Here is a 20,741-nt window from a genome sequence, read left to right on the forward strand (position 1 = left end):
AAGAGTAGAACAACTTGCTGCAGACGATAGAGATGGAGACGTGACCCACCTGCTGCAGACGATAGAGATGGAGACGTGACCCACCTGCTGCAGACGATAGAGATGGAGACGTGACCCACCTGCTGCAGACGATAGAGACGGAGACGTGACCCACCTGCTGCAGACGATAGAGATGGAGACGTGACCTACCTGCTGCAGACGATAGAGATGGAGACGTGACCCACCTGCTGCAGACGATAGAGATGGAGACGTGACCCACCTGCTGCAGACGATAGAGATGGAGACGTGACCCACCTGCTGCAGACGATAGAGATGGAGACGTGACCCACCTGCTGCAGACGATAGAGATGGAGACGTGACCCACCTGCTGCAGACGATAGAGATGCAGACGTGACCCACCTGCTGCAGACGATAGAGACGGAGACGTGACCCACCTGCTGCAGACGATAGAGACTGAGACGTGACCCACCTGCTGCAGACGATAGAGATGGAGACGTGACCCACCTGCTGCAGACGATAGAGATGGAGACGTGACCTACCTGCTGCAGACGATAGAGATGGAGACGTGACCCACCTGCTGCAGACGATAGAGATGGAGACGTGACCCACCTGCTGCAGACGATAGAGATGGAGACGTGACCCACCTGCTGCAGACGATAGAGATGGAGACGTGACCCACCTGCTGCAGACGATAGAGATGGAGACGTGACCCACCTGCTGCAGACGATAGAGATGGAGACGTGACCCACCTGCTGCAGACGATAGAGATGCAGACGTGACCCACCTGCTGCAGACGATAGAGACGGAGACGTGACCCACCTGCTGCAGACGATAGAGACTGAGACGTGACCCACCTGCTGCAGACGATAGAGACGGAGACGTGACCCACCTGCTGCAGACGATAGAGATGGAGACGTGACCCACCTGCTGCAGACGATAGAGATGGAGACGTGACCCACCTGCTGCAGACGGTAGAGATGGAGACGTGACCCACCTGCTGCAGACGATAGAGATGGAGACGTGACCCACCTGCTGCAGACGATAGAGATGGCCACCAGAGACACGATGAAGACCACCCCTGCGGCCGCCGAGCCAGCAATCAGAGGGAGCTGCTCTCTCAGTTCTGACTTGAAGTCATCTGCTCGCGTACACCCACACACACGCACACGCACACACACACACACACACACACACACACACACACACACACACACAGTTTGCATTACTATATGTGTTAGGACATTTTACATAACATTTTACATAAATCAACCGATTGTCTAGACACAATGTCTATTTCTCAAATTCTACTATATTTGGAGATACATTTGGTCCTTTGTATATTAATTGATGCGCACACACACACACACACACACACACACACACACACACGGAGTACGAAAGGTGCAGGTAAGGGGCGCGAAAGTAGGACAGAGAATGGAGCGAGAAGAAACATGTGATCACAGAGATAAAGTGGGAGAGGAGGAGAGAGAGAGAGAGAGAGAGGCAGGACACAGCGGCTAGACCAGGTGTGCCCGAGGACAAAGACAACACAGAGACGCTGAGTGAAATCCAATGAGCTTTGGCGAGCCGAGGACAACTGACCGCATTTGATAAACCGGTGGACGCACAAAAGAGGGAGAGAGCGTGAGACGGAGAGGGAGAGACAAGCAGAGTGCTATATACATATAATAATGAGAAACGAGGCCTTCTTCTCAGCCTTCCTCTGTCACCATAGCTAATCCTCCCTGTCTGTCGCACTGAGCAGACATGAAAGTACGTGTTGGAATGTTCTGTTGACGGTGTTCAAACAGCAGTCACCGTCTGCCAGGCACGCACGCACATACACTGGCTCGCATGCACACGGACATGCGCACGCACACGCGCACGCACATTGAGTAGTGGCAGTTACACAGGACTACTTAAGTGACTAGGCACTAAAGGCACAGTGCGGCGCTGGAACCCTCGCTCGTCTCTTTGTGCAGCTGTCTCGCTCCACTCTGGCGTCTGCTGTGTGGCGCTACAGCGGTGGCGTCCTTCCTTTTAGCACAGGTTTAGCACCACGCGAGCAAATCAGTGAGCTTTTAAAAATCCAGCGGCCGCCAGATTGAGCATGTCTATTATTGGATCAAAGTGATAAAGGAAGAAGGAATGCATCTTCGCAGCGGGCTGAGAGCCCGGCTCGGTCTGAGGGGAACTTAATGTGACAGGAGCAGCTCGCTCTTTCACGACGTGCAAAGTTTATCAGGTACGCTTCAAGCTAGACGTCGTGAGCGATGTTCCCGCTGGTTCTTTTTTGATGCGTGGGTGTGCACGGTCCAGATAAATCTTCCACGTCTCCCAAAGGAATGGTGATTTGCCTGACAGACAGACGTCACATGCCTATACCCCTCTGCGGTAAATAGCCACCCCAATTACTATCAGTTAGCACTCAATGCCTCAGCCTATTAGGAAAGAGGAGGGCTGTGACATCAGTCACTTCACAGACGGGCAATCACCTCTTTCTCATCTCATCTGCCCATCAAATCCCTGTGCGTGGGTGTATGATTTGATGAAAAGTGCTGATTATTGTGAGGGTAAAATACAGAGAAGGGGAGAATGGAGGGGACAGCGTGAGCGTGAGCCATGAAATAAGAAGGTGACATGTTGGTTGGGACAGTGTGTGTGTGTGTGTGTCTGTGTGGGGAGGGGGGGTGTGTGTGTGTGTGTGTGATGTTCTCCCTCTTCGAGCGTCTGCTGCTAATTGCCTTGACAAACGTCGTGCTGTGGCAGGGAGCCAACGGATGAACCCTAGGCAGTGTTTGTGTGAGTGGGTGCTCGTGTGTGTGTGTGTGTGTGTGTGTGAGAGAGAGAGAGAGAGAGAGAGAGAGAGAGAGATAATTAACAACCAAAGAGGGAGAGGCGAGGGTCCAGAGGGTCCAGAAATACAGCGGTACATCTGCTCCGCATGGGTAAATAGCCACACCGATCATCATCAGCATCATCATCCTCATCATTAATATTGTCATTACAATCCTGCTCGCCCTCCGTATCGCCGCTGCTCGGCTCATCACACGACACTCGTCCTCTTAACCCATTCTGACCTGAGATCAGATTCACGCGAGGTTACTGGACACACATACTGGTCTGATTAACCCATTCTGACCTGAGATCAGATTCTAGAAATGTCAGTCGCTCTTCCGATTAATTAAAAAAATAGCAGACCTACAAGCTCGTATCGCGCCACTCGGTGGCGCGATACGAGCTTGTAGATCTGCTATTTTTCAATAGCTAAAGCATAACATGATGCTGACAGCAAAATGGGTGCCCGTTCAGAATGGGTTAAAAGGCAGCCATTACGTTGGTCTTCATTAGCTCCATGCGACATGGCCGCATCACTTCTGCTTTTGAAGTATTGATCTGTTTGCTCAGAAGAGCAAATCAAGGCCAACGCTGAAACATGACGATACAACACAGCGGTATATTATTTTATTCCCAAAGTGGCATATAGACCTTATTTGTAGGCTCATACAAACATCAAATCCTATAATTTTAGTACCATCGTGGGCAGCTGGCCTGACCAGGGCATCGGTGCAACGCCGGGCGCCTGGAGCATGTAGTAACCTAAAAGCCTGATATATACTTCACCAAAGAACTGCAAAAGAGGCGACTTTCAACTAAAAAGTTGAAGTAACACAGTCATATGATGAAATGTAATTTTCTTTCCATCACAAACAAACTCTCCCACAGGTATCTGTACATAGATGCACATTAATATTGCCAGAGAAGCAGGTGTTACAGCCCCCTCTACAGTCTCTAACACCCCCCCCCCCCCCCCCCACCATCCCCTCCCCCCCCATGGCAAATAATTAATCACATCAACCACTAATCACAGTTATGCATTCTGGGATGGCACGCACCAGCAAACAGAAGGACAGGGAGAGAGAAAGGAAAAACCCAATTAGCTAAGCATTTTGGATCGGGCAAATGTAGTTTTACAACCAGAAGACACTCTGCGTTTTGTGTGTACTCAAACTGACGCGCACGCACGAGCACACAGACAAACACTGCCCGGCCTCCGACATAAAATGGATTTAGCTGTAGCTATGAAACTTCAATTACTGTCTGACTTCCTTTCCCTGCTCACTAGAAATCACAGAGGCAGACATACGTCCCAATCTGCAACCGAAAATAGAAAATGAGGCAAATGCAGAAAGAAAAGTGTTGCAGTTTCTCCTCCTGGCGCCGCCATCCTTACCATCTGTGAGCGTTTGGAAGCACATCTTGCTGCTGTATTTGCCAAAGCCGGCCACGGTCCGTGCGCGCACCTGCACCACGTAGACGGTGCCCGGCCGGAGGCCCTCCACGCGGGCCGTGTTGGTCTGGCTCCGCAGCATGGTGGAGTTGATCTCGGCGTGGTCCTGGTGGGAGAGGAAACCGGTGGGGTTAGAGAGGCCGGACAGAAACGTTAGAGGACGAGGATAACAAGGGATTAGATCAGTGATTCAAGACATAGATCAGTGATTCTCAACCTGTGAGGGTATTGCAAGTGGGGGCCCCCAAACACTACGATGTTAACGTTATAATGTACACCAACATTAATATTTAAACTCATCATGTAAAAGAGAAAGATTGTCATATTTCTTCTTTGAATCCTTGAATAGTGATACAGATAAATAATAACTTAATGTATACTACGTTAGTTTGCGGCCTACTCATCTGACCATTGGCGTGTTATGTGGTCAGATGGGTGGGCTGCGAACGCTTGAGACCACCGACATACAGTATATGCATCAGCAGTAGTGCTGCACAGTAAAATCCTCAATGCTAATGCTATTATTACATAATGTGTCATGTCCTACCAGGGGGGATACTGCATGTGACACTTACTCTTCTACCACTCTCCCCCAAGAGGGAATCCCTGCTTGGACTGGGGAAATATTGTGAGCCAAACCAGTAGGAGCTTCAATGAGAGGTCCTTATATATACTGCCCCAAACCCATAAACTCAGCTGTAATCAGTTTGTCTGACAGCCTGGCAATCACCATGGCAGCCAGCTAGCCAACAGTGAGGCAGAGGGACAGGGCTCCACCGTGAACTAGCTTTTCACCCAGTTTTAGACGGCAACGGAGGAGGGGGCGCCGTCTCAAACTAATTTGAGCCACGAGAGACACCACCGCGCGAGTTGCCGTGTCGAACATTGTGAAGTTCGCTTGAGCCAACTCAGCCCGGTCCGAGTTGCGACCCGATAGACACAAGAGTAAATCCTCGTCCCCTCTACCCCAATGAACACAGCGGAGCGCTCCCTACCCCAATGACGTCCCGTCTCACGGATTCCAGCCCTCCCACCTTGGAGCGAAATGCTAGGTCGCTACTCCACCATAAAGATTGGTTAAAATAATGTTTTATTCATTAACACAAGTTCTGGATTAGTACGGCTTTAAGCTTAACTCAGAGTATGAAATGGACACATCCATTTAGGGAGTATATCTGGTCCATTCTGAGAGCATACAAAATGGTATCCTCATAGAGCAGTTTGAGTTCAGTGAATCAGCTTTGGGAGGTAAGAGCAACATTTTCCATTTAATTGAATTTCAAAATTGAGATAGAGAGCTGTGCTGGCACGTACTTCTGACAGCCCACACGGACAGATAGTCCACACGGACAGACAACTCACATCGACAGATAGTCCACACTTACAGACAACTCACATCGACAGATAGTCCACACTTACAGACAACTCACATCGACAGATAGTCCACACTTAGACAACTCACATCGACAGATAGTCGACACTTACAGACAACTCACATCGACAGATAGTCCACACTTAGACAACTCACATCGACAGATAGTCCACACTTAGACAACTCACATCGACAGATAGTCCACACGGACAGACAACTCACATCGACAGATAGTCCACACTTACAGACAACTCACATCGACAGATAGTCCACACTTACAGACAACTCACATCGACAGATAGTCCACACTTACAGACAACTCACATCGACAGATAGTCCACACTTACAGACAACTCACATCGACAGATAGTCCACACTTAGACAACTCACATCGACAGATAGTCGACACTTACAGACAACTCACATCGACAGATAGTCCACACTTACAGACAACTCACATCGACAGATAGTCCACACTTACAGACAACTCACATCGACAGATAGTCCACACGGACAGACAACTCACATCGACCGATAGTCCACACTTACAGACAACTCACATCGACAGATAGTCCACACTTACAGACAACTCACATCGACAGATAGTCCACACGGACAGACAACTCGCATCGACAGATAGTCCACACTTACAGACAACTCGCATCGACAGATAGTCCACACTTACAGACAACTCGCATCGACAGATAGTCCACACGGACAGACAACTCGCATCGACAGATAGTCCACACGGACAGACAACTCGCATCGACAGATAGTCCACACTTACAGACAACTCGCATCGACAGATAGTCCACACGGACAGACAACTCGCATCGACAGATAGTCCACACGGACAGACAACTCGCATCGACAGACAGCCTACGTCAACAACAGACCGATGTGAGAGAGAAAAGAGAACGAGTAAGTGGATAAAGAGCAGAGAGTGAGTGAGTGAGAGTGAGTGAGTGAGATATCTTAACACCAGTAAGGTTTCACTCAGGGGCGCAATAACCGCAGGGACGCGGGGGACGAATCCCCTGCCAGCGTCAGCGTCAGCGTCATCTTAGGAGTATAACTTTTGAAATCCTGCGTTCATAAACGCGATATATTTTGAAGCATTATATTTGATCCACCCCTGTTTATATCCCAAAATGGTTTGGCCCGTTCTACTGTTTTCGGAAGTTGGGAGTTGTTACACCGCAATCAGTGACCCAATGTGCTTTGCACTCTGTAATGATTCTAATAATACAGGAACAGGATTCAATAGGTCAGCACTTTTGGTGTCACGCACCACTTTGGTCAGACGATCAGTAGATGAATGGATTTACTTTATCCTTTTCATGTCAAGGACCCCCAAATGGACACGTATTAGCCTGCGGACCCCCCCATTTGAAGAGAAGAGAAGGACCCCCATAAGAGAAGATTTATACAGCTCGGACGGACCATATTTTAACCATTTCTAGCGGTGGGACTCCAATTGATAATCAATGTTAATTTAAAAAACTGAGAGCGTCCACATGACATGCCACAAACTACCTCTGGGGGTCCCCGGACCCCACTTTGGGAATTATATTATTATTTTGGGGGATTTGGGGAAAGGAGGAGATCGACGCCGCTATTAAGCACAACTGTCAACACCAGGTAAGGCGTTGCAGGTTTTTCTTTCCTCTCGAGTTGCATGGGTTTAACACTAACTACATGTTGATGTTAAAACATCCTCTCCTGAAAACTTCCCAGGTGTTGTACATTTTATATAGGATAGGCTAACTTACAGATCAGATGGTCAGTGAGTTTTGACCTGTTCGAGGCGCTGCTGATAATGTGGTTAAACCTTTACGTTTTGAGACAAATGGGGAGGAGGAGGAATCACAGCCAGGTAATTCATAATAATAATAATAACTGTGCCAAAACGCAGTTTTGTAGGTACATTGAGTCACTGGAACAACCTCTCTGTAGTCCGACCCCAAACCCTAACCGCAACCCCACGTTTTTGTGGTTAGACCACCCCATCCCCCCCTCCCCTAGGGTGGTGGGGGGGACGGGGGGGGGGCGGATTTTTCGGCGGCGCCGCTCTATGTCCCCCCCTAGCGTTCAGTCCGTGTTGCGCCGCTGGTTTCACTGGCTCTGTTTTAGAGGAGAACAACCATTTCATATGCATGCGGCAATGGAGATGTTTCCCCCCCCCCATTTTATTTTATAGCTTTGAATGTCTGCCCATGAATCTTACATGCAAAGTTGCACAAGCTATCAAAACACACACACACACACACACACACACACACACACACACACACACACTGTCCCCCATTCATACTTTAAATTAAATTAAATGCAATCTTGTCTTGTGGATCACAATGAGCAATAGCTGCGTCTGTACAGTAATGTAGTGAAAAAGTGTTGTGTATTTGTCTCTTCAGATGTTGCGTTAAGAGGCAGTTTAATTACTGCGGGAAGTTAGAACATTTCATGCGCTTGTTCACGGGTGACTGAAGTAGCTGGCTTTTTAATTATGCCGCTGGACCAATTCCACCCACAGAGAGAGCATGTCATTTTTTCTTTTGCTCCATAATGCCAATGCGTTAATAAAAACAAACATGCATTGTGTAGGTATCGTTCTATTCCATATGACATTCCATTCATTTGTGCTCTCGTCTGATGCATTATTTTCAGCTTGAGAATATCTAGTTGAGAGGATGGGGACACACACACACAATTTCAAGCATACATGTAATGTAATGTATCTGTAATGTACAGTGTGTCTGTGTTATTGTGTGGGTGTGTATGTGTCATGCATACATGTTTGCACAGTACATGTGCTGAATGCATACATGCTTGTGTGTACTACATGCATGTGACTGAGAGAAAATAGCTGTATTAATATGTTGACTCTGAGTTATGCACTATATGGACTCCGTCGGGGGGAAACCTCATGTGTCAAATTAAACAAATTGCAAAAGTAGCGGATCTACAAGATCTAATGCGTCGCTTCTGCTACTGTCGATGCTTTTGTGTGATGCTGTATTTCTGTATGAATTATGATCAAGTAGGGCATTCATTTACACTAAAACATGGATATAAGAAGAGGTTTCTGCCAGATAGCAGAGATATACTCATTTCCATGCAATGTATGGATAATTGATATCTGTTGTTTTGATATTTTATATATTTTTTACACTTCAGCATTTCATTTTGACACATTAGGGTAAACACAGATAGGCTCTGCTTCACTAAATGGAACAAAAGCTTATTTAGTATCATTGGTAACACCACTGTTTATCCTTTTATGACATGTCAACATGGCTGCTGTAAGAAAGGTCTATTCTTATGTAACTATACAATTTGTGGGAAGCTCAATTATTTATTAAGTGAATTTGAAGGAATGTATCTCTGACTGACCACACAAACGGTCCAATTGGATTATGATTCTTTAAGAAATGATCAAATGCATCGGGAGATGCCACAATTTTGATTACATTTTGATTGGAATATTTTTATACTATGAATCCTGACATAAAAATAAACTGAAATCACACGTTCGACGAGAGGGCCTGATATATTCCGTTTTGGAAAATAGCAGTAGGGAGATAAGGCAATAAAAACAATGCACCACGCGCACATTTATATTCAAGACATGCCACATTTAATTAAATGTCATTTAAGTCAAAATAACCGATTCTAACTTTTCAAATCAATGCGGTTGAATTGCCACCTCATACGTTTGAAGCATCGTGATCGGGGCATGTTTACACCCTTACTCTGAGAGGCCTTTGTTTGGTCTGCAGGCTCAAGAGGGAGCCACCCATCCAGCCAGCCAGCCTGCAGGCCTTCCAGCTACCTGCAGTGGAGTTTGGAGGCTGCTGGAGCTATCTGCTACGGGGGATCAGTAATTAGTTAGGGCTGTCACCTTCCCATAACGCAGAGTGAATATGACAGCCAGAAAATAAGACAGCACCTACACTACACCCACCGCTGCGGGCAGCTGATAGCTAGACACAGACAGGGAGAGGGAGAGGGAGAGGGGAGAGAGAGAGAGAGAGAGAGAGAGAGGGGGGGGGGAGAGGGGGGGAGAGTGAGAGAGAGGGAGAGAGAGAGAGAGAGAGAGAGAGAGAGAGAGAGAGAGAGAGAGAGAGAGAGAGAGAGAGAGAGAGAGAGAGAGAGAGAGGGAGGGAGGGAGGGAGTAGGTGGTGCAAAACTCCTTGTGTCAGTAAAACAGGGTAGTTTGTTTGCAAGGCCTGGTAAACATACTAGCTCATATTGCAAAAACGCCTCACGCAAGCATGGTTGCCGCTATAACACTTCCCTATGAGGATGTGATTCGACTGGTGTTGCCAAGTCTGCTACTCCGCTTAGCAACTTTGGGCTTGTTTTTCGGTAAAGTCGCTCGTAAATATATTGGTATTCGCGGATTGCAGATTTCGAGGACCCCCAAATGTAATTGTCCATGGACCCATAATCTGAAAAGAATAGGGACCCCACATACAAGAGACATTTTTGTCTGGATTGCAACGTGTTATGATGAAGTTGTAGATCAATCTATTTCCAAATAGCCGTGTGTGTGTGTGTGTGTGTGTGTGTGTGTGTGTGTGTGTGACCTATAGTCACTACTTTTGGGCTTGTTTCCGATATACCCGATATAAAACCTGCCAAGACTGGACTCGGATTGTGGTGAAGGGGAGGAAGGGAGGGAAAGACGGAAGGTGTGTGTGTGTGTGTGTGTGTGTGTGTGTGTGTGTGTGTGTGTGTGTGTGTGGGTGGGTGGTGGATGATGGTATAGGAAGAGATAAGCGACACGAGGCAGAAGCGGCCCACACCAAAATCATTATCCAATCTGATAAGTGTAATTGAATCATTCCGGTTGCTCCGTCATTGAGCAGACGAAGTAAACACCGCTATATGAAATGTGCCCCCCCCCTCTCTCTCACACACACACACACACACACACACACACACACACACACACACACACACACACACAATGATGTGTGCAATCACATTAGGCCTTATTGGACACTGTGCCTGATGAAGACAAATATGATGCAGGATGGAGAGGGGAGGGCGACGCGTCACACCCATAGGCTTTCATTCTGTCTCTGGGAGGATAGAGGCACGGAAATAGAATACAGGATGTATAACTGGTTCATAGCATTTCATCATTTCACAGATCTTTTAACGTTTCGTTTCGTTTTTTATTTTTGTGTAGCCATTCGGCTACGCCAATATATCACTGTCGTGGCACATGCGATACTCTCGTAAATAGTCGCAAAATATACTCTTGCATCCTGAATTTTGCATTTATAGCTCAGCGTCGTGTGCATTGTAAAAGCACTGAAGCTTAACGGAGAAGGAAGCCACGAAGCACCATGAACCACTTAAGCCGTAGTTCAAAGATAGTTAAAATAGATGAGATATAAGAAAGAAAGAAAGAAAGAAAGAAAGAAAGAAAGAAAGAAAGAAAGAAAGAGCACGGATGAGCGAACTTGAGGGCAAGGATTGGCCCACTCCTGCCATCACCATGGCCCTGTCTGTTGATTGTAAATGGAGGGAAGGTGAGCAGACAGCTGGCGTTTGGCCAATGGGGGGGGGGGGGGGTCATCCCTTGAGGGTGACTCTGTCCAGGACAGTGGCCTTTTCCTGCTGCCAGTCAAATGGGGATTTATTTGACGCACTCCGCATACATCTGCCACTTGAAAATGAGCTAGCAGGTGGCGGTCGCAGCGGATCTGGGACAGCCAATGAGAGGCCCTGCCAGGAAGAGACCTCCAGCCAGGAGAGGCCCTCTCCTGCTGTCAGTCAAATGGGGATTAGGAGCGCCACACCCCGAACTTGCTAAATTAAGACACGGTGGCAGGTGGGAGGGCAGATGGGAGAGCAGCCAATCAAAAGCCAATGCCAGGAAGTGACAGACAGGGAACGCCGTGGGCATTCTGGTCTACTCTGTGCAGTGTTCAGTTGGCTCTCGCCGAGATAAGATCTGCCTAATGTTACTGAGGCAACGCTGCCAAGGATGCTGTTACTTAGAGAAAATCGTTGCTGTCGGCCGGAAAACCTTGTATGTCCAGAACTGTTACTTTTCAGGAAATGGGAAGAACCTGTATTATTTATTCTACAAGACCTTGTTAATCATTTTCATTGGTGAAATTTAATAATTATGAAACTCACAGACACGCTTTCACTTTCAACGCAAAAATATTTTTTTAGGCTTTTTCTGCCTTCCACGGTGAAGAGAGACAGGTAACGGGGATAGAGAATCGCAGAGTGACAAGCAGCAAAGGTCCGTTGGGTCCGGGAACTTGCCGTCAGGCATCATAGCCTATGTGGTATGTTAAGCACTCGACTGTCAGGGCCCTGGAGATACAAGGATTCGGCCCAACAGCAATGAAATATCCTCCATTGGTCATTGTCTGGCTATTTTCTGTGTGACGGGCCGGCCGAGCACTAAGTCTGTTATCTGTAAACTGCACCAACACACCTTTCATATCGTACTCTCCAGTGGTGAGACAGTGTCCACATTAAGTGCCAGTGCCCTCTCTATATTAAAGCTGAGCCAGCTATTGGATCTGGCGGGAGTGTGTTTGTGTAAGTGTGTGATTGTGCGTGCATGCAAAAAATACCAACCCCCTCTCCCTGAAAACGGACATTATGGCCACTTGGCATTAGGACAGATATGTAGAGATGCCATGTGTCCCCTCTACACGGCACATGCATGTATGCACACACGCATGTATGCGTAAGTGCACGCTTGTACACACACACACACACACACACACACACACACACACACACACACACACACACACACACACACACACACACACACACACACACACACACACACACACACAGAAGGGGAGTGCGAACAGAAGATAGTATAATTTTGTGTCTGTAAAGGGGAATTTTCTACCATTAATGTCTCTGATTAAAAAAAGCTATTGCCTTGGGTAAAAAAAAAACAGCGAAAGATAAGGGAGAACATGGGTTAACAATTCAACTGTGGAGACAAGAAAGATTGTATTACCAAGTGCTCATGAATTCTAATCTATGAAAAGAATTGTTGTTATTTTAAGTTAAATGTTAATTTAAGGCAGCTTGAAGCTGATATTAAAGAGCATTTCAATGTCTTTAATCACCGAGAGCAGGAGGGGGAAAGCCATAATGAACATAACATCAAGCAATAGAAAAATATGTTTTTGAAGCCAAGGCCTGAAAGTGTAAGTACATTTACACTACATCGTTCCTAATACGCGAGTAATTATTCAATTAAATTTTTCATTTATTTTTCATAATTGTTTTGGAAAACGAAAAAAATAACAACAATTATAATAAAATTAATGAAAAAAGTTATTGAAAAAGCCTGGGGATTTTTACAGGTATGAGGACTCTGTCTGACCAGAGCCTTTTGTGGAGTTTCTGGACAACCGTGTATCCGACCGCCACTGCACTCCCTGTGGTGGTGTGGAACGCATGTGTCAAATTTGAAGTCGGTGTGGCGAACGGTTCTCGCGTTACGCAGATTGCAGATGTACATCCATACACATGCACGTACACACGTACGTACAGAGACGTTCCAGATCCAATTTTGCATGCTCATTTCTTTATGTCATCACTTCCGATTTCACTTGTTTAATCTGTATCCTGTTTGAGCGCTCTATCCTGATTGGATAAAATGAATATCCCAACCTGAAAATGAAAATGGGGCCTGCGTATATTCACGTCACTCGACGTCACTGAAAATGAGGGTACAAACCTCAGTGCCTTTCGAGCATGAATGGGTTTGAATTGAATTATTTATTTATTTTTATGTTCTTCCCCCATGAGTATTCCATAGACGAAAACCAAGAGCATTCGTAAGGTGCAAGTAGTTGTAGATCTGTCTCTCTAACACACACACAGACACACACACTCACACTCTACAGGTCCATGCACACAGCGTGTTTCTCCATCGGTTTTCCGAAAAACGCGTCCAATGTGAAACCACTTTACCTCTCTAACTTTGTCTCTCTCAGGTGCATGCTTGTCCAGAGGCAAAACACAATTACAAATGTCCAAACCAAACCAATGACAGTGATTGTTTTTAGATTGCTTGGCTGGGAGAACTGAGGATTCCGATTGCAAAAAAGTTTGAATTACTTTGAACAAATTAACTTTTACTTTTGATTGTACATAATTACGGGAGGTTGTAATCTTTACTCGCACACTGTGTGCTAAGAGTTTTTTTTCCTAGTTCACACGTCTATTTTTAGGGGCAAATACAAGTGAAATATTCATACTGTAGAACCCTGTAAATGATGAGAAGAGGTTGGTTATTAGGATAGATTACATCCCATAGCCTGGAGGCAAGATTGTGATGTTTTCACCATAAATGGGAGCATTCCAGCATTTCATGTCTGCAAGCAGCACTTTCTCTCTCTCTTGCGTGCTCTCTAGAGGCAATATACAATTACAACTATCTAAACCGATGACAATAATTGTTTTTGGATTGCTTGCTGGCATTTATGAAAAGGTATTGGGGCTGGCGTGGGTTAATAAAATAGAATTGCGATTATGAAAAATACTTTGAACTGATTGCCTTTTGCTTCTTTGGATTGAAAAGATTACGCCTAGGTCCTAATCTTTACTCGCACCGTGTGCTCATAAATTATTCTTCCGGTTCACACATATCTATTTTTAGGCGGAAAGGATGAGTTGAATAACTAAAACTATATAGCCCTGAATATGATAAAAAAAGGTTGGTTATTAGGATGGACTGCACCCATAGCCTGGATCCCTGCATGCAAATGTATGTGAAGATCCGTTATCACGATAGACAGTACATCCCATAGCATTGGAGGGATGACTGCTCTGCGATCGGCTAGTGTGTTATTAGGCCAACTGGCCGCTGAATGTTGTAACTTCAGTCAGTCAGCTAGAGTCAGTCAGTCAGCCAATCAGTCAGTCAATCAGTCAGTCAGTCAGTCAGTCAGTCACAGACATTCATGTTTATTTGGCATTAAGGCTGAAATCTCCAAAAAGGACACTCGAAGTAATATCTTTATCAAGCAAAGCGAGGAAAAGCAAAATCGTTTGGTAAGGAAAATGTTACCCTTTGACTTTGTATATATATATATTATTATGCAGAAAAGCTTTTCAGGGATTAGCTCCTCTCCCACCAACATAGAAACTGGCTTGCAGGCTTCCGTTACACTGGGCACAAGAGAGAGGGGGAAAAAAGATGGGGTTGAAGAAAGAGAGCGAGTGTGTCTGGAGGACAAAATATGAACGCTCAGCCAGGGAGCTGAGGGAACTCCGCACAATGTCCTGCTTTTCACCCGTCCCAATTAACGATCCAAACATGTCTTGGAGTACAAATAGGGTGTGTGTGTGTGTGTGTGTGTGTGTGTGTGTGTGTGTGTGTGTGTGTGTGTGTGTGTGTGCGCACGCTGCTTTCCTGTGTGCACTGGAGTCTCCTCCTCCTGGAGAGCAAGGGGGATTTTAGGTTTTGCTACCACGATATGTGTTGCATATAGTGATGGCAAATCACTGCATAATGTCTCAGTTTCTGCTGTTCAACTTATCCCAATGTGCTGCTAAAGACACACGCACGCACGCACACACGCACGCACACACACACGCATACTGTCTGAAGGCACAGGCACACATACATATAGACACACAGAAACTCAGCACAAAAAGTTTGGAAACTTAACTTTGGTCGGTTACTTCTCCCCAGTTAATAATACTGGTATTGGTATTTTATATCGTTTTTGTTGTTGATTAGACACCTTTACAACGAGGTATAGCTTGTAAGGATCGGGCAGTCCTGGAATGAGCAACACAGCTAAATGTGTTGGCAGCGCCTCGGAGAAAAATGGCAAATGGTTGGTATTCACCCTTGCTTTGAGTTGCTTAGTGGATTGGATGATTGCACTCTCCCACAGTGATAAGGAAAAAGAACAACACATATTGGCCATTTTTACACTCAGTGTTAGGGAACTCATCAGCATCTGGAAGATTTATACGCAGCCCCAACAGCAGGTATGGTATGGGGCAGTATCTCTCTCACAGGCAAGACAGAACTTGTCCTGATTGAAGGCAATCTCATGCAGCGAGATCATCATCATGATTTTTCGACCGCGGTCGGAATTATGGATCATTCATTGCCATCCCCAGTTCCTGCTTACTGATGCATGTGTCCCTAGTGATGACATAAGGGAACGACAGTTTTCTACCTCTGGTCTGCTTTATATCTTATATCTTAGAGTAGATTCGGCTCGATGGCCGTCCTAAATATTTTTTACTTTGAACATCTTACTAAGCTGGGATGACCAGATCTTATGCATGTCATTGCAGGCTGACCACCAGGCCATACCCTTCCTAGTTTGAAAGTCCTTTTTGGGAAGAAGATATCATTCGTGTTGTAGTCTTGATATGATATGATATATGATGTGATGTGATGTGATGCGATATATGATATGATATATGTTATGATAAGATATAAGATATATATGTAGTGAGATATCGGGATGACATTCTGGAGCTAGCAGCGATCCCATATCTTCAGAACCTGGGACCTAACGCCATCCTCCAGGATGACAACGCTCACCCTCACAGAGCCAGGAGCATCACCGAGTAGTCGAGTACCTCCAGAATGTGGGAGTGGAGAGGATGGAATGGCCTGCCATGAGTCCGCAGACCTCAACCCATTTGAACACTTGTGGGATCAGCTTGGGGCTGGGCATGCTGTACTGTACTGTACTGTACTGTACGTGCTAGAGTGACCAACAGAACCACGTTGGGTGACTTGCAACAGATCCTGGTTGAAGAACGGGATGCCATCCCACAGCAAAATGTGGCTAGATTAGTGACCACCAGCATTAGGAGGAGGTGCCAAGCTGTTGTAACCCGAGTTAAATATGTGTTGTTTTTTTCCTTATTACTGTGGGATAGTGCAATCATCCAATCCGTTAAGAAACTCAAAACAAGGCTGAATTAATACCAACCATTTGCCATTTTGGCAAGTTTTTTGGAGGCACTACCCACACGTTTAGCTGTGTTGCTCATTCCAAGAATGCCCGATCCTTACAAGCTATACCTCGTTGTAAACGATATAAAATACAATACCAATTGGTATTATTAAAGGGGAGGAATAACCAACCAAAGTTACGTTTTGGAACTTTTTGTGCTGAGTCTATATATGTATGGACATACAGTCACACAAACGCACACGCACACGCACACGCACACACACACACACACACACACACACACACACACACACACACACACACACACACACACACACACACACACACACACACACACACACACACAGGCCCATCAGTAACCAGGGCCAGTGGCTGCTCCGCTCCAGTCTTAATGGAGGCCGTGACCTCCAGTACAGCGAGTTATTTCCAAACGATCCAAACTTTGGGGGCAAACCAGAGGAAAACGGAGCGGAGAGAAGGCGAAAGAGAATGACTGAATGAAGGTCTACCTCTTCTCTGCAGACTTCTAATATATTTCATAACACTTCCCAGATTGCAGGGTCCCCGGACCACTTAACTCGAAACAGAGAGGATGGGCTGATTGGGGGGGGGGGGGGGGGGGGGTCTGTCCCGTTGAGCAGAAGCCTCCAGCACTCAGTGCACCTCATTTCAGGAGCCACTGTCCAAAAACTGCATTCTTTCATAGGAAACAATGGCGTTTTGTGCAGGAAATGTTCCGAGGTATGACAGGATCAGTACACTAAATTATATGGCAAAGGATTGTTTTCTGCATTGCATATCAATTAAAGAAGCATGTCTTGCTGTCTGGTCTGAAATCCAGCAATATAAATAACGTTGTGGGGCGCACACACCAAGAACTTCTTTAGTTTCTTATTCTAAATAACGTTGTGGGGCGCACACACCAAGAACTTCTTTAGTTTTGATTCTAAATAACGTTGTGGGGCGCACACACCAAGAACTTCTTTAGTTTTTATTCTACATAACGTTGTGGGGCGCACACACCAAGAACTTCTTTAGTTTCTATTCTAAATAACGTTGTGGGGCGCACACACCAAGAACTTCTTTAGTTTTTATTCTAAATAACGTTGTGGGGCGCACACACCAAGAACTTCTTTAGTTTCTATTCTAAATAACGTTGTGGGACGCACACACCAAGAACTTCTTTAGTTTCTATTCTAAATAACGTTGTGGGACGCACACACCAAGAACTTCTTTAGTTTCTATTCTAAATAACGTTGTGGGGCGCACACACCAAGAACTTCTTTAGTTTTTATTCTAAATAACGTTGTGGGACGCACATACCAAGAACTTCTTTAGTTTTTATTCTACATAACGTTGTGGGGCGCACACACCAAGAACTTCTTTAGTTTCTATTCTAAATAACCTTGTGGGGCGCACACACCAAGAACTTCTTTAGTTTCTATTCTAAATAACCTTGTGGGGCGCACACACCAAGAACTTCTTTAGTTTCTATTCTAAATAACCTTGTGGGGCGCACACACCAAGAACTTCTTTAGTTTCTTATTTTTGCATAGTGAACTAGACAAAGTGCCAATCGGCACAGGTCTCCACCAGGGCAGGTCAGGTTGTGGCCTCATGGTGGCGCTATAACAGGCTGTTGAGGAAGATTTGGGCCGGAGGTTCGTGTTGGAGGGATGCAGGTACAATGTTTTTCCATGTGTGCATACATAAGTTGTATACAGATCGATGCAGTTATAGCTAAAAACAGGAATTGGCCTGTTATAGCGCCACCGTGAGGCTGATTTTGAGGAATAAATTGTGGCATGTCGTCCTCGGCCTAGTGAAAATGTGCGTGTATAATTTAAGGGAAATTGCACACTGTGTTTGTGATTTGTGGGCTTTTTTCGAAATGGACGAATCGTGTGAGCTTTGGAAGCCAATCTTAGCCAATCAGGATGGAAGATGGGAAATGGTGCCGCTCCGTGTTGATCACATGACTATAGAGATAGTGTATACCGATTTGCGTGAAATTTGGATAAAATCTGAAGGAGTAATAATAGAAAATGTGTTTTACATGTCGGCCTCCTGGTGGCGCTATAAAGAGCAGATGTGAGAAATTCCAGGCAAAGGTTTTTCCTTGGCCTCTAGGGAGTTGGCATACAAAGTTATCCACAGATCCGTGCAGTTAGAGGTAAAAACACTTTTCGGCCAGTTATAGCGCCACCTTGAGGCTGAGTTGAAATTGTTCATGTGGCATTTCGTCCTCGGCCTAGTGGGAATGTGGGTGCACAATTTCACGGAAATCACGCGATGTGTTCATGATTTGCAGCATTTTACACACGGACGGACGGACGGACGGACGGACACACGGACGGACACACGGACGGACGGAGTGCAAAACATACTCTCCCCACATGCCTTCGGCCTGGTGGAGACAATAATAGACAAACGTTAAGTTGCCTTGCAATGTACTGTACTAGCCATACAATAGCAAAATGTTGAAATTTATTTAGCGAATTTCATCACAATTAAATTTTTCCCCATGAAGTAACTGAGAGCTCACAAAAATCGACTGTTTGCTCAGCACGCCCATGTATTGACCTAACCTCCCCTTAGCACCGGGAGAGAGAGAAACAAATCCTGGCGCCGCAAGTGACTGTTGAGGCTAAAAGTTGACCCGTAACCGGGTTTGTGCCCTGCTCCTACCCTCGTCTCTTCCTTGGCTGTTCTTCTCATCTCGGGACCCGCAGGGAAGGACGCAAAACATAACACGGCTGCTGGTTCAAATGTTTGCCTCACCAACAGCTAAGCTCAAACATGCAGAGCTCCCGCAGAAAGCGCTACAGTACAACAATATGCATCCGCACGCCGAGCTGAAAGAACAGCTTCTGCTGAGTAGGGGTGTGGGAGGAGGCTTCCTGGGGGACAGGGGGGACCGCGAGACGAGCCGACACTCCACAACACTTACTGCTCACTGACTGTGCTGAGCACGTTGAGACAATCAACTCAGCAGAGCCATAACACTGTGACACATAAAAGAATAATACCGCCAGCGCGGGGACACATAAAAAGAGGGAAGAGGATAGCAAGGCCGTTTTTTATGAAAAAGAGAGAAAAAAAAATCCCTGGATTTTTTATAATGGCTGTATTATACAGGCTATAAGTTCCCTGTGGCGCCGGGCAGAGCAGTGGCAGTGTGCAGGGGAGTGTGTTATGGACACCGCCAGAGACATTGCTCCATAATTGCCTTTTATGACTAAAAGGCGCACATCATCGCTTTGCGGGCTATCAGGAACTTCTCCGTGTTCGGGCCTTCTCAACCATTCAGCGAATCGATGAGAGACCGTTTGTTGGTACTGACCTCGGTGACAAAGCAATTCCACTCCCATGGTGTTTTCTTTTTTTTTTAGTTTTTTATACACAGAGCATGGTATAGGCATGCTGGCGCAACATAATCGTCGGTGGGTAACCCCAGCCAACATGTCATGTCAAAAAATGCAGAATATTTATGTGAGCGTGTCGTCACTCTGTCGCATGCTGCTAACGGGTTGTAAATTATGTGCTGTGGAAATTGCCTACGCGGCACACTTCCATTTCATTTCGTGCCAAAGAAATGTGCTGCGCACTCCGTTTTGAATTTCTAGTGAAGTTCTCGGGTTGGCACAGAAACGCGCGCAGAGAATAAAACACAAATATGCACTAGCACGTACACACACACACACACACACACACACACACACACACACACACTTCCAACGTGCGCACACTGTAAACACATAGCACACGTGTATGTCATACCGAAGCATCTATCTGGGCTGTGATAGCAGGGTGAGGAGCCAATGAAAGGTCACATTCTTAACTGTAGTGTTTCAGAGGAGAACCACGGAGGCAGAAATATGAGGCAGCTCATGGTGTCCGGCTCTCACTGTCTGTGTCTCTTTCACTCTCTTCTACCATATACTGTACATTCACCTTCTTCAAAACGTGCCTGAGAAAAGGACAAGACTAAAGTCAGATTTGTAGGGGTGGTATTCCTTTTTAACCCATTCTGACACCATTTTGGTGTCGGCATCATGTCGTGCTTTAGCTATTGAAAAATAGCAGATCTACAAGCTCATATCGCGCCACCGAGTGG

The 20,741-nt window shown here is 46.0% G+C and overlaps 1 protein-coding gene across 1 annotated transcript in view; it reads right to left on the reverse strand.

The window, feature by feature from the left end:
- The window catches only part of LOC310870403 (ephrin type-B receptor 1-B-like), a 231,594-nt gene that overhangs the window by 46,542 nt on the left and 164,311 nt on the right, over nt 1–20,741 (reverse strand). The window contains exons 8-9 of the mRNA XM_083781609.1: nt 4,235–4,397; nt 1,030–1,138 (exon numbers count right to left, since the gene is read on the reverse strand). Coding sequence (XP_083637735.1) covers nt 1,030–1,138; nt 4,235–4,397 — 272 coding nt within the window. The remainder of the gene's footprint in view (nt 1–1,029; nt 1,139–4,234; nt 4,398–20,741) is intronic.

The sequence above is a fragment of the Protomyctophum parallelum genome (genome assembly GCF_964188405.1).
Source record: "Protomyctophum parallelum genome assembly, chromosome: 14".
NCBI classification, from domain to species: domain Eukaryota; kingdom Metazoa; phylum Chordata; class Actinopteri; order Myctophiformes; family Myctophidae; genus Protomyctophum; species Protomyctophum parallelum.